Here is a 14,091-nt window from a genome sequence, read left to right on the forward strand (position 1 = left end):
ATACGAATTTAAAAACCTAATTAGAAATTTAAACCATTATCAGTTTGCTGTTTTCTCCATGCGAATGTTTGCCTCAGTAAGACCTGGGGGCTCTCAAAGGTTCACAGACACCTGACACAAAGGGACCAGGGAATAAAAATATCTGAAAAATATCTGAAAAATGTGTGGCATCATGTAACAGCAGCTCCCAGAGGGAATGCTCTCCTGAGGGCTCCCTGCCCCTGCTCCTGGGTCCCCAGCCCTGCAGAGCCTCCAGGGACATTCTGGGATATTTTGGCTCTGGGCTTTGCCCTTGGAATGCATTTTTAGCTTTTCAGCCTAAGAATTTGTGCTACAGAAGATACAGAAAAGCACATGAGGAGCACAGACCATGGTCAAGAACAACAAAGAAGATTTAAGCAGGACAATGTCAGGATTTTGAGATTTCCTTGTCCTGGGTTTAACACCAGGTGTGGCTTCAGAGCTCCTGTGCCACCATCAGCCCCTGGGCACCTGCAGCCACCCCAGAGGAGAGCAAGGAGCTGCCCAGGAGCCAAATTCACCCCTGGCACCTGGAGGCACCTCCAGGGAGCTGGACCTGCCCCTGAGCCTGCTCTCCCTGCACAAGGAACATGCATGGTGCCTTCTCCATGACCCTGAGGAGCAGAGCTGGGCTCACAGCACTGCCCCACCCAACTCAGAGTAAGGGCAGAGGAGATTTCAGGCCAAGGAGCTGCTCCTGGAGCAGGGAACATCTCTCCTCTCCCAGCTGCCCTTGTCTGACTCAGGCTGTGCCCAGAGCAGAGCACTGGCAGCCAAAACTCCCTGAGCAGCAAAGGCAACTGAGGCCAGCAGGGAAGAAATGGAGGGAGAAGGAAAGGGAGAAAAGAGCATTATAAAGGGGCACTAAAAATAGCCTGCAATTATGTACAAATATTCTAGAAATGCAGGGACCAGATGAGCCCAGGCACATGTCCCTTTGGTAGCAGGGCTGGCTGGGGACAGCCATTCATTCCCAGCAGAGCAGAGCCTGAAAACCATCTCATAAAAACTCCTGATGGGCTCCCAAGGAAATGAGACCAGACCCCAGCAACAACCAGAGCAGGGCAGAGATGCTGGGGAACAAAGGAGGCAGGAGGGGCCCGGCACGGACCGACAGTGGCACCCGGTGGCTGCGGGGACTCACTGCGACCTCAGAGCCAGCAGGGACCAGCACCGACAGCTCCAACCCTCCCGGGGAAAGCAGGGATGGGCTGAGCCCACAGACAGCCAGAACAACCTGCTCCAGGGCCAGCTCCCCCCGGAATAACATGAGCTGCAAGGTCCTCCCAAGCCAAATCGCTCTGATCCTATGGTGCTGCAAGTTCTGACAATCGGGTTTGCTTTTTTGGACTGAACTGGAGATGCCACCCTCCTCTCCAGGAGGAGGCAGCAAGAAAAGTGCCCCTATCACCACTGCTGTGCAGCCCAAACCATCACGGTTTTGGTTGGTTTTGGATGCTTTTGGTTGTGGTCACAAGGAATGCAAAACTGAAAATCAAGCTGTGCCAAGCCCAGCATTTTGTATAGAACTCTGATCTTGGTCTGCTCCATCAAAGAATCCTGTGCTACAAAAGATGCCACCCTATCCAGCCAAGGCAGGAAGGAGCAGAGCCACACAAGCAGCCAGAAAGGGCTGGCAGGAGAGGGACAGAGACTGTTTGACTGCTCTGTATTAAAATTCTGATTAATTGATTATTCTGTCTGGAATTGCATCTTTTGGAAGGCTCTGGATTCAGCCAGAGCTGACATTCCAGAGATCATTTCCAACCCAAACTGAAGCTAAAAACCAGAAAATTCATGAAAACTATGCTGCTCAAATGAACCCCATTTCTCCAGCAGCCCTGGTGCCAGCTCCCTTTGCCAGGGCAGGGTGAGCCCCTCCCAAAGCTCCCTGCAGAGGCAATCTGACCTGTTGGGGTGGGAGGTGGGCAGCATGAACTGGAACTCCACCACGCAGGTGTTGTCCTTCAGCTGGCGGTGCTGCACGCTGTTCAGCTCGTAGGCAATGTAGGCTCTCCTCACATACACCTGGGCAGGGACACAGAGCCATCAGACACCTCTCAAGGGTCCAAAACAAACAGATCCCTGCAAATGAGCAGCTGGACAAACTCCAATTCAACCAGAGTTTGTTCTTTGAGAAAGGCCAGAACCATCAGGGTTACGATCCTGTGCTCTGGCAGCAGCTTCACTTCTGCCTTCCAAGCACCTCAGTCTTCACACAAACAAAACCTGAATTTGAAATTTCACCCAATTATCAGTGTTAATGCTGTTAACATTAATTCTAACCTCAGTATTCACACAAACGTAACTTGAATTTGAAATTTCACTCAATTATCGGTGTTAATGCTGTTAACATTAATTCTAAGCATGCCCAATCCCACACAACCTACAGCTCTCTTAGATCTTGAGCAGAGTTGCACAAAACAGCTGCAGACAGTGCTCAAAACAAACCAAATCCACAGGAAAATTGAAATATGAGTTTTTTCAATGGGAATAAACTCACCTCCAAAGCTGCCATTCTCACCACCTGGTTACTGTGGTAGAAGAAGTTGGGAAGCACATCAAAGATGGATGTCTCAGACAAAATGAGTTTCTAGGAGAGATCACATTAAGCAGAGGTTTAAAAGAGTGTCTTACAACCAGGATCAGACAGAAAAGGAAAAACCCCAAATCAAGCCTGGCTAGTTCTGATTTCTAAGCTTCTCTTGTTGTTTATCAAGGATTATGACTTTTTTTATATTAAACCACAGAAAACCTGAAGTTGGAAGGGATCACTGAGTCCAACTCCCTGCTCCTCACAGGACTAAAACTGAAACCATGCGAGAGGAGCTCATCCTGGAGCTGCCCTGGAGCTCTGGCAGCCTCAGGGCTGTGCCCGTTCCCTGGGGAGCCTGGGCAGTGCCAGCACCCTCTGTTCTGGGGAAGAACCTTTTCCTAATGCCCAGTCTGGACTCCCCCAGGCACAGCTCCATCCATCTCCTCGTGCCTGGTGCCCAGAGGAGGAACCAGCACCTCTGCTCTGCTCTGCCCTGGGAGGGAGGTGCAGAACTGGCACCAGGCCATCCCCACAGTGGCACGGGGACAGAAACAAAACCCAGGGCAAAGCTGGACACCAGACCAGCAGAGCTGGAAGGCAGAGGGATGTGAAGGTCAGCGAGAAGGGAGCCAAGGAGAGGGGCTGGGGGTACCTGCAGGTTCTCAATGCAGAACTGGTGGCCGTACATGTCGATGGCAGACAGGAAGATGGACTCCACCTGGTTGTGGCGCAGCTCGTAGGAGGGCAGGTGGGAGGCAATGAGGACCTGGGGAAACACAGGCAGGGTCAGAGGAAGGAGCCATGCAGGGCCAGCAGCAGCAGCAGCCTGCTCCATCCCTGGGGAGGCAGCCAGAGCCTCCCGTGCCCTCTCCCCTCCCCAGCTCATTTGTGTGTCTGCTCTCTTGGTGTCATTGGCAATTCCCCAGGGAACAGCTCCAATCGAGTTCCATCAGTGCCTGGGATTTGGCAGGGCAGAGCTGCCAGGGCTGGGGCTGCCTGCCCAGCTGCTCGTGGGGAGGCAGAGCTGGCAGGGAGCAGCTGTGGGGAGACCCAGGCTCTGCCCCTGGGCAGGGGAGGGAACGGCCACCAGGGCCAGGCATCAAATGCCCAAGGTGAAGGATGCAGAGGTAGGAAATGGAAGCAGCCTGCAGGGAAAATGAAGTGGAAGAGCAGCACAAGGGCTGCAGCACCATCCCCAGCTGCCGTGGGGAGGTTCAATAGCGGAACGGTTCAAGGACACAAACACAATCCTGGAGCAAACAGAAGGTCACTGAGCAGCTTCAAACACCCTGCTCATCTTCAACAGCCAAGCTTTGACATAAAAGGAGAGACCCCCCCCAAGTGTGAGCTTTCCTGTGTTAGGCTGGAGATGGGGAGTGTGCAGGGAGAGCAGTGATCACACCCTGGGGTCAGCGCTGTCAGGAAACCTCTCACCCCCTCCTGGCAACAGAGGGAGGGCTCAATGAACTGCTGAGGAGGAAGGTCACAACAGTATCTGGGTGCCTGTGTGACACTCAAATCAGTTCTGCAGCAGGCTCTTGGAATTTACCGCATCCAGAGTTTTTCCAGTTATTTCCAGGTTAGAACAAAATTGACAAAGCACAACTCAAAGGTGGGAGAAGCCCTGCAAAAGGGCAGCATAGCTCTTTGTGGTAATTCCTTAGCAGCTGCAAAGAACAGCCGGTTCTTGTGCAAATGGCTCTCCCTGTTCTCTGCACACACGGATCCACAACTGAAAGGCAGCTGAGGAACCAGGAGTTCCAGCTCCAGCCACGGAGCCTGTCCATGCTGTTCCTGCACAATCCAGGCAGCCTGTGCTGCTATGACAAAACCACCAAAAACCACAGTGGCCACACATTTCCACCTCCTCCATCACACAAACCACGGGCTACTCACAGTTAACCCCTGTGTGAGCCAGACAAAACTTTTTTTGGAGGAGCAGGGACAAAGGAATGCATGTTGAATTTAAATATGACAGTGATTGGGAATGCACCACAGTTAATCACTGTTAATTAGCTTCACTGTCAAAGTGCTGCTCACTGGAACCTACTGTCCCCATGTGCACAGTGATCAAGACAAACATGAGGAGCTGTGGGTTTGCAGGGCTGAGCTGCAGGCAGGAGCAGCCTGGGTGTCACAGACAACTTTTATAAAAAATCCTTTCCTTGGGATTTTTTCCTCCTGAGAAGCTGAGAGGCCTCAGAAACAAAATGTAACCAATGGTTATCTGCTGCTGTGGAATGCAACAGGTGCATCTGGGATTGGCTCATGTGGTTGTTTCTAATTAATGGCCAATCACAGCCCAGCTGGCTCGGACTCTCTGTCCGAGCCACAAACCTTTGTTATTCATTCTTTCATTCTTTTCTATTCTTATCTTAGCCAGCCTTCTGACGAAACTTTTTCTTCTATTCTTTTAGTCCAGTTTAATGTAATATATATCATAAAATAATAAATCGAGCCTTCTGAAAAACGGAGTCAGATCCTCATCTCTTCCCTCAACACAAGATCCCTGTGATCACGGTCACACCTGGGCAGGTGCCTCACCTGCCGTGCCCTCAGGGCCACCTTGGCGTTGGTCGTCTTGCTGAGCTGGGTCAGCTCTGTCAGGATATTGATCAGCTCGTCTGTCAGGGTGGGGTCACGGCCACACAGCTGGTCCTGGCAACACAGACAACAAGAAATGCTTGGAGCAGAGGGAAAACATCACCCGTGCTCTCCCAAAGGAGTCTGAGCCTGCAAACACACACTCAGGCTGGACCACGCCATGCCCAGCAGTCCTGACCTGAATCATCCTGCAACTCTGTGCTGACAAGGACACAAACATTCAGCATTCAACAATTTCACACACATAAATAAACAGTGAAAGAAGGGACAGGCATCATCTCCATTCTCCTATTTGTAGCACATGTTTTGGCACCCAAAGACATGAGAAATGCAGACTTCTCAGAGAGACTCAGGAAACCTTTTCCCATTACCCAGTTTCAGGTTTGTACCACAAGTTTCTCCTTCTGGTACAGAAGTTTGCACCAATGCAAAGTTCAAAGAGCTTAAATTGTAGCCAGACACCTTGTGGAACATGTGAAGGCCAGCAAGCCTTCCCCATGAAGGGTGACCAGAGTTACACTGCCAGAGAACCTCCTGACACCCACCTAAAAAACACCTCAAACCTCAGAAGTCCCCACAACTCCACAGCCACAAACCACCCACGCTTTGTGCAGCTTCAGCCAACGCCAGGAAAAGGATCTGTCACTGCTCTGACAAGGCTAAGCAAAGCTAACTAAAGCCATGAATAATGTTCTGTATTTCCTGCCACCGTACTGGACTGACTCCATAATATTCCTTCTAACCAGAGAATCCTGGATCTGAGCAAATCCACAAGCTTTCCTTACTGCCTAAATTGGCTGGATAAAACAACAAAACTGAAGAGCACAAACTCACAGTGTTAATGCTGTTCCAAAACTCTTCTGAATTCATCCATTCAAAAAATGCCAACAGTAGAGACTTCCTTCCAAAAATAGTTTCAATTCCCATGAATAATCCCACAGTCTTCAACACTTCTTGTGAGCTTCCTCCCTCCCACCCCGAAGCTGGGAAGCCTCTAGGAGCCTCTAACGTGATTCTTCCACACAGCACTTAACAGCTTGTCTTGATAAATTAATCATAGCAGGGAAATGTGAGATGAAACAGGGATTTGCCACGAGAAAAGAGCTGGTGCCTAAAAGTCTAAAGAGATCCTAAACACCTACAGACCAGAACAGGCCATCTGAAGAGCCAAGGAATAGAAAAGGATAAGGGGAAACCTCTGTGCAGCAGGTGGGATTGACAAACCTGCCAGGGAAAATAAATTAAAAACCAAAGCCAAATAATACAGAAGTCCCACAGGGTGAGTAACTGCACCACAGCTCACGAGATTCCAAGGCTCAGCAGCTCTTCCCTCACTCTGCTCTTGATCCCCTTCTCCCCAGCCCCACTCAGGCTGCTCCAGGGATGATGGCACAGCTCTCCCAGGGAGGCAGACCAGACCCAAACCACTGGGAAAGCACCTGAGAAAACACCTGAGAAAACACCTGAGAAAACACCTGAGAAAACACCTGAGAAAACACCTGAGCTCCTCACTCTGTCCCCTCCTGGGCAGCCCTGAGCCACCAAACATGAGTGTGATTGCTCCCAAAGCAAGTTCAGTGCATTTATCCAGCCCAGGGCATGGTGGGGACGGTGAGGAACTCAGGAACTGCTGGGTTTGAAACACAAACTCCTGGAGATGCTGTGCTGCTGCTCCAGGGAGCAGAAATCCCACAGGACAGGGGACCCTGCCATGGCAGCAGCCACTCCATCCTGCTCAGGCCAGAATGTGCATAAGTTAAGCCCAGAAAATGAACACACAACAACAAATCACACCATATTTCAACAGATGTATGAAGGATGAAGCAGTTCCCACCCTGACTGCAGTGCCTGCTGCCTCTAAAAGGTGAGTGATGGCAGCACAACAGCATTACTGAAGGCATCCTTGGAGCCCCTGGTTAATAATGGGATCCTGGATCCATCAGTAACAGCCCCACAGGCAGACAGGCTGCCCTGACCCCAAACACACCAACAGCCTGGACCCCCAAACACACCACAGCTGCCACCATGGTCACACCAAACACACCACAGCTGCCACCATGGTCACACCAAACACACCACAGCACATTTGGAGCCACGAGGTGGGAGAGGAGTGATAGTCTTTTGGTTCATGGAGAGCCTGGAAGCTCAGGGACACCCAGCTGTGCCAAGGGTGACCATGGTGTCCCTCCTGAGCTCCTGTTCCCACTGCAGAGAGGAAATCCCTGTGCCCCCCATGAGGCAGCACCGTGGGCTCAGATAACCAGGAGTGGCTCTTCCACCAGGGTCTCCCTGGTGATTCTGGCTCAAGTTGGCCTTCACTTGAGCAGAACTAACAGGCAGTGATGGTGGGAAGAATGTCCCAAGAGCAAGGGACAAGGGAGGCTCTCTGAGGTCTCCCCAGTGCCCCTCACAACAGCAAGAGGCAGCGAGGCACGGCCCGCAGCAGGTGACAAAGCAGACTGAAAGTTGCAGTCCTGTTCTAGCAAGGACTGATCAGGATGACAACAACAAGCCAAAGGCAGGGCTGGCTGTGCCTGCACTGATTGGCAAAGGCAGCAGCAAAGCCTGAGCCCAGCTCCCTGACAAGGGCTAACGCCTCGCCAGCACCCCCGTGTAATTACACACTTGAGTGACTGGACTCTGAAGAAAATTGAAGGCCTGAGCTGTGAACAGCTGCCATTTTCTCTCTCCATCACGCCAGCGTGATTACTTGAGAAATGAACAGCCCCAGCTCAAAGCTACTCCAGAATTCTCAGAGGAAATATGGCTCCGTGTTCAAATAATGAGATTCTTAAGGCAAGCGTTACTTACAATCACACCACACACCAAAAAGGGAAAGGGGGAAAAAAGGGGGAAAAGGAGAGCCAGGAAGAAAGAACACCAGGATCCTTACATCTTACAAATGAGAATTTAAGAAACCTAGCTTGGGTCTAGGAAACTATGACACTTTTCTTGCTCTGGAGAGTTATTTTGTGGATGGGTACTTTGGATGTATTTTGGGCAGTAACAGACCACACTATGGTTGTAAAATAAAAGACAAAAGAGAGGAAGAGAGAGAGAAAGAGAAAGAAAGAGAGAGAAAGAGAGAGAGAGAAAGAGAGAGAAGAAAAGGAAAAGGAAAAGGGATAAAAAGAAAAAAGAGAAAAATAAAAAGAGAGAAAATAAAAAGAAAGAGAGCAAGCAAGCAGCAGGCACTTACAATGAGCATGGTGACCAGCAGGTTCTTCTTGGTGACCTGGGCATGGGAGAAGATGTAGTTCAGCACGGCGTTCATGTCACTCTTGTTCTCCTCACGAAGGGTGAAGACACACTTGTCATAGTGACCTGCAGGCAGAAATGCACATTGCTTTTCCACCCTTCACACCTCTGTGGCAAGGACTGCAAGTTACTAGATGTGTCTGTATTTTTCTAGGTGTATTTTTTGAGGATCTGCTTGGGTTGAAGGGAGCTGACAATGGAGAGAGACTATTTACAAGGGATGGAGTGACAGGACAAGTGGGAATGGCTTCACACTGACAGGGAGCAGGGTTAGGTTGGGTATTTGAGAAAAATTCCTGCCTGTGAGGGTGGGCAGGCCCTGGCACAGGGTGCCCACAGCAGCTGTGGCTGCCCCTGGATCCCTGGCAGTGCCCAAGGCCAGGCTGGAAGGGCCTTGGAGCACCCTGGGACTGTGGAAGTTGTCCCTGCCCATGGCAGGGGTGGAATGAGATGTGCTTTAAAGTCCCTTCCAACCCAGACCATTCTGTGTTTCTCTGTGGTCCACACAATCAATTTGGGAAGGAATCATTCCCACCATCACCTACTGCAAACTTTAATTCTAACATCCCACTCTTAATAAACAGCTCCAACACCAAATGCCTCCTTTGTGAGCAATTCTGACAGAGGAATAGGGAACTCAGACTTTCATTCAAATGACAACCAAAATGAAATAACAGCAAAAAGCCTTGCACCATCCTCTGCTGCCAGCAAATTGAAGTGGAAATGAATCTGCAGTACCATTAGGCCAGGGCAGGTAATGGAGCAGGACAAAAGAAGAGTGGAATCTGAACTACCTGTAAGAGCCAGAGCCTCAGAATTAGCCAGGGCTCCATTGCCATCTTGTGCCTGGATCCAGCAGTGCAAGGCATTGATTTCACCTCTCAGCTTCAGCTGAGCTTTGGGGGACAGAACCTCCTCTACAAAACCCAGGGTCCCACTGCAGACCCCAAAAACAAGCCTGTGCACCTCACCTCAGCACAAAGTGAGGGCAAACCTTCCACAAAGGGCCCACGTGGACTTTCCAGGACCAAACAGAGCTCTTTAAGAAACCAGATCCTTGGTGTGCCCAGGAACTCACCGTGCTGGAACTGAGTCTCCACCTTCAGGTACTGCCGGAGCAGATCCATCACCACGGCCTTCATGTGGCCCCGAATGCCACTGCGGTACCTGCAGGGGCACCAAGGCAGCCCTGAGCAAGCTGAAGGCACAGCCAGCGCCTGCCATGGCTGCTGGGGGGGCTCCTGCTCTGCAGGACACCCTGGCAGGGCTCACCTCTGCACCAGCTGCACGATGCTCTGCGTGTTCATGAAGAAAACCTCGCGCTCCGACTTGCGGTTCAGCGTGGCCGCGTGGCTGTCCAGGATGTTGGCAATCTGAGAGGGAAAGGGACATGGAAAAAAAGCACAGGGAAAACCCTCAACGGGCTGGACAACCAGCAGAGACACGGCAGAGACACAGCAGACTCTAGCAAAGGAAGGTAAGACCTGCCAGTGATACAAAAATCAATGCACTGTGTCATACCATGGAGAAATCAGCTTCCAGCATCTCCTCACCCCACCTGGCCTCCCTTGGCAAATCATCCTATCCTCCCTCAAAATCATCCTATTTTGAGGTTCCACTGCACTGCAGCACATGTACCAAGCCAAAAGGAAATAAATGCCCAGAGGGCCACTGCTAAGACTGAAGTGTTCCCAGCAGTGTGCCTGGTTAAAGCCACACTGAGCAGGGAACAGGGACCCTGCAGCACAGGTCAAGAGACAAGCCTTGAAGTGACACAGGTAAGGATCTTCCACCATCAGCACCCCCTGTTCAAACACACCTTTCAGGTTCAGTTAACCTCCATGCCATGTAAAGGAACTTTCTCTCTCTGTGTGCCCCAACCCAGAGCAATTTTTACCCCTCCAGGAAGGGGGGCTGCTCACCTGCTGGCTGGGGAACTGGCAGAGCACCGAGGTGATGTTGCTGGCATACTGCGCCATCTCCTTCTTGATGGACTTCTCCACGTTGGGTGGGATCCTCCCAGAAACACTGGTCATGATGTCCTGGAGCTCCAGCAGGGGCAAAGATGGGTCCCTCAGGGTCTTCATCAAACGCTCAACCCATCCCTTCACCTGGAGAGAGGCAAGGCAGTGAAGGCAAGAAAGAAGAAGAGAAAGAACAACAAGAGGAAAAAGGAGAGGGGTGATGTCCAACATCCCGTCCTCGGCAGAATTGCCCAGCCCTTCCCTGAGCTGCAAGAAGGCTGTTTTGGCTCTGGAAGAGAGGCCCCCAGTACCTTGCTGCTGAAGAAGGGCTCTGGCAGGCAGTAGCCATTCATCACGTTGACCAGGTTGTCCAGCACGTAGTGGAAGATGCGATGGAGCTTCTCACCCCGCAGGGCTGTGCTCTGGATCTGGGGCAGGGTACCTGTGTGCAGCTCAGCCTGCAACAGGGAACAGCCTCACTGAGCCTCCTGTGGGCCACCAGCCCTGGGAACAGCCAGCCACCCTCGGCTGGAGCCAAGGGTTAACCTGCAAGGATTCCCAGAGCACATCCCCACAACAGCACAATCCCCACAACAGCACTGAGGTGAGCAGAGAGCAGGAAGGGTAGATAAGTTTGGCCTGAATCAGAGAGGGAGAGAAAAATCTCAGTGCCAGTCCTGATCTGAGACAATTAAACAGTGAAGTGACAATTCTGGTACAACGCACAAATGGGAAACTGGTTCACTGGAACATCCTGCACCACTCTCAACATTGCTCCCTCCTTAAAACCCCACAAAATCTGTGCCTTCTGCAACTCCTCACCTGCTGAACCCTGCTGGGATCATCCAGCTGCAGCTTGGCAATCACACAGCCTGGATCCAGGACTGCCCCTGGGCGTTTGACATAGTGGATGCAGCCTGATTCTCCTGCTGTTATGGTCATCACCATTTTCATCACCTGTAGCAAGGAAAGCAGGTTACACACTCAGCTCCATGTGCCCCAAAATGGCTCTAGTTTTGGGGGGCAGCAGGCAGTGTCCCACCCCAGACAGACCTGCATTCAGGTGTCCCCAAAACTCACAAGCACAGAGGTTGGGAACAAAACCCAGACACTGAAGTGAATGGGAGAACAGAATAACTGGCCACAAAATAGTGCAGCAGGAACTTCAGGAATGTCACTGCTCACACTGCCTGAACCAACAGGGGACTCAGAAAGGTCCCACACTCAGCACAATGAACAAAGCAGACAATTTCCTGCTGCATTCCAAAGGCTCCTCTCAAAGGCTGCAGCCACATCTTCACTTCAAGCAGAGGGAACCAGGATCACTTTCTAGAGCTCTCAGACAGCTCTTCCCAGACAGAAATGCTTCCTTAGATCAAGAGCTGCTGCCTTTGGAGCAGGAGGGCTGGGTATGGGGGAGCCAGCTTGGTTTTACCCTTGCTCTGCTCTACACCATGGGGAGCCACAGGGATTGTGTGGGTGGTGCCTCCTTAGCCATGGCCTGTTGCAGTGCAAAAGCACTTACATAAAATAGCTGGATCTCTGTCTTGATATTTTTCTCCTACACATTGTCCCCAGCTGGTTTAATTGCCCCTCTGTCATCACACACCTTCCCCTCCCTCAAATCTGTTTTGAGCCACACACTCCTACACAACCCCTTGTGCTTTCCTCATCGTGATGCAGAAACTGCTCATCCTCCTCCTCCTCCTCAGTAAGAGTTAAGTAACTTCCTAGGGAGAAGGGAGGAGTGACACTTATTAACTTCTGGGATCAACCTGATAAATGATCAGCTAACCAGGATAAAGTTTGTTACCTCATCTTGGCATATAACTCTGAGTCTGTGTCAGTAGTACGAGGAGAAGGCCTTCTTCACCTCAGCTGGGAATGGATCCCAGCTTGGAATCTCAGGAAGGTGATAATCTCAGGATTTTTGGGAAATTTTCCTCATCACTTGGTGTACAGTCATTAACACTCAAATTTCTGCTGTTAAATTTCTTCCCCACCCCATCACTCTCACTGATGATTCCCGCTGTACTTCAGGTTAAAATTTGCAAATTAAACACTGTGAATGACCCCTCATGTTCAACTCCCAGTCCCAAAGCACCCAACACCCCTCCCCCTGAGCTTTGTCCAAAGCAGTTCTCTGGGAGTTTTACCTCAATTTCTGCAAAGCACTGGCCTGCAAACACGTGTCCCCCATCCTCCACCACATACTGGATCAGCTTCCCAGCAGAGGGGGAGCGCAGGATGGAGGGATCGTTCTCCTTCTCAAACACACAGGTCTTGTTCCCAATGGTGATGCGGTACCTGGGGGACAGCAGGACAGATCAGCAGGACAGAAATCCCCAGGGAGGGACAGAATTCATTGGGGAAGGTGTGGGAAAGGGAAAATCCAGTCTGCCTTTCCCTGTTCTACTTCGAAACAAAACTACGGGAAAGCGCCTCAACCAACGGAGAGGTGGAGATTGCAGCCCAGAGTTACCCAAATTCCCTGTCCTCCCGAGCAGATCCATTACTTTTCCCAGAAGATAACACAGCAGAAGGGGCAGAGTTCACATTCCAGAGCTGGGGATGCCTTTCACTGCCCTTACTGCTCTGATCCTTGCAGGGAATTTTAAGGGGATGCACTGAAACAGCTTGTCTTTATTTCTTGTCTTTATTTCTAAAGCAGCTGTGGAATTACAAGAATTTTAACGATTTTCAGGTTCTGTTTTTTTGGGGTTTATAATCTCAAAAGTCACTTTTAAGGACCAAGGAGAAGAATATGGACTCCACATGGTGCACAGCCAGATCCTTCTTCTAACAGTAGCCAAGTCTCAAAACTCACCCACAGCACACCCAGCAAACCCCTCCTAGGAGAGAATTCCCATCCCTGAAGACCTTTTGGGAAGCATACAGTCACAAATACACCTCGTTTTGGCTGTGCAAATGCTAGAGGTGGAGCTGCAGAGGTTGCTACCTGTCCACTTCCTCCTTCATGTAGGTGGTGTAGCTGCTGCCATCGTAGGAGAGCAGCAGCCCCCCGTCACTCAGGCGGTGCACGTCCACCTCCACGCAGGAGCTGTTCATGATCACCACGTAGCAGTTGGGAGACTGCCTGGTCACCTGCCAAGCCACAAGAATGGGAATTACCCAGTGGATTGAGCACAGCATCGAGGGTCTTGCCTGCCACGACACAGAGTTTTCCAAGTGCTGCAATGGGGGGAATTGATGAAGAGGGACGGAGGTGTTTGATGTCGTGTGAAAAAATTGGGGTCACAAAGGCAAGCAAGCGAGCTGAGCAGAGGGATGGAGCAGCTCTCCTATGAGGAAAGGCTGAGAGAATTGGGATTGTTCAGCCTGGAGAAGAGAAGTTCTGGAGAGGTTTAAATGTGGCCTTCCAGGGCCTGAAGGGAAAATGGAGAAAGGGCTTTTTTTCTCCACAAGAAAAATGGAGAGAGGGCTTTTTACAAGGGCCAACCCAAACCAGTCTGGGATTCTGTGACACAGCAGCCAAGAGATGCCAGGACTAGTGCTGTCCATGAATGTTGATTTAATCCTCTCACACTTCTGCACTGAAGGTTGAGGTTTGATTGTGCAATCAGAATTTGCTCATCCTCATCTCCTTACAAGGCACAGTTGTGCACTTACACTGCATAATGGAGGAGATAATCTGGGGGGAAAATGAGAGATTGTCCCTCAGGGAAAGCAACAAGTGCTCTCCCTGAG

At 50.9% G+C, this 14,091-nt stretch overlaps 1 protein-coding gene across 3 annotated transcripts in view; it reads right to left on the reverse strand.

Annotated features, from left to right (window-relative positions):
- Nucleotides 1-14,091, reverse strand: part of ACACA (acetyl-CoA carboxylase alpha) — a 106,086-nt gene that overhangs the window by 66,337 nt on the left and 25,658 nt on the right. For all 3 annotated transcript variants that reach the window (XM_036394909.2, XM_054517007.1, XM_036394908.2), the window contains 12 exons: nucleotides 13,343-13,488; nucleotides 12,540-12,690; nucleotides 11,206-11,340; nucleotides 10,695-10,841; nucleotides 10,342-10,530; nucleotides 9,692-9,792; nucleotides 9,498-9,586; nucleotides 8,361-8,485; nucleotides 5,102-5,215; nucleotides 3,210-3,323; nucleotides 2,525-2,614; nucleotides 1,931-2,049 (listed from right to left, as the gene is read on the reverse strand). In XM_036394909.2, the coding sequence (XP_036250802.1) occupies nucleotides 1,931-2,049; nucleotides 2,525-2,614; nucleotides 3,210-3,323; nucleotides 5,102-5,215; nucleotides 8,361-8,485; nucleotides 9,498-9,586; nucleotides 9,692-9,792; nucleotides 10,342-10,530; nucleotides 10,695-10,841; nucleotides 11,206-11,340; nucleotides 12,540-12,690; nucleotides 13,343-13,488 (1,520 nt within the window). The remainder of the gene's footprint in view (nucleotides 1-1,930; nucleotides 2,050-2,524; nucleotides 2,615-3,209; nucleotides 3,324-5,101; nucleotides 5,216-8,360; nucleotides 8,486-9,497; nucleotides 9,587-9,691; nucleotides 9,793-10,341; nucleotides 10,531-10,694; nucleotides 10,842-11,205; nucleotides 11,341-12,539; nucleotides 12,691-13,342; nucleotides 13,489-14,091) is intronic.

Source organism: Molothrus ater, chromosome 21, assembly GCF_012460135.2.
Source record: "Molothrus ater isolate BHLD 08-10-18 breed brown headed cowbird chromosome 21, BPBGC_Mater_1.1, whole genome shotgun sequence".
Taxonomy (NCBI): Eukaryota; Metazoa; Chordata; class Aves; order Passeriformes; family Icteridae; genus Molothrus; species Molothrus ater.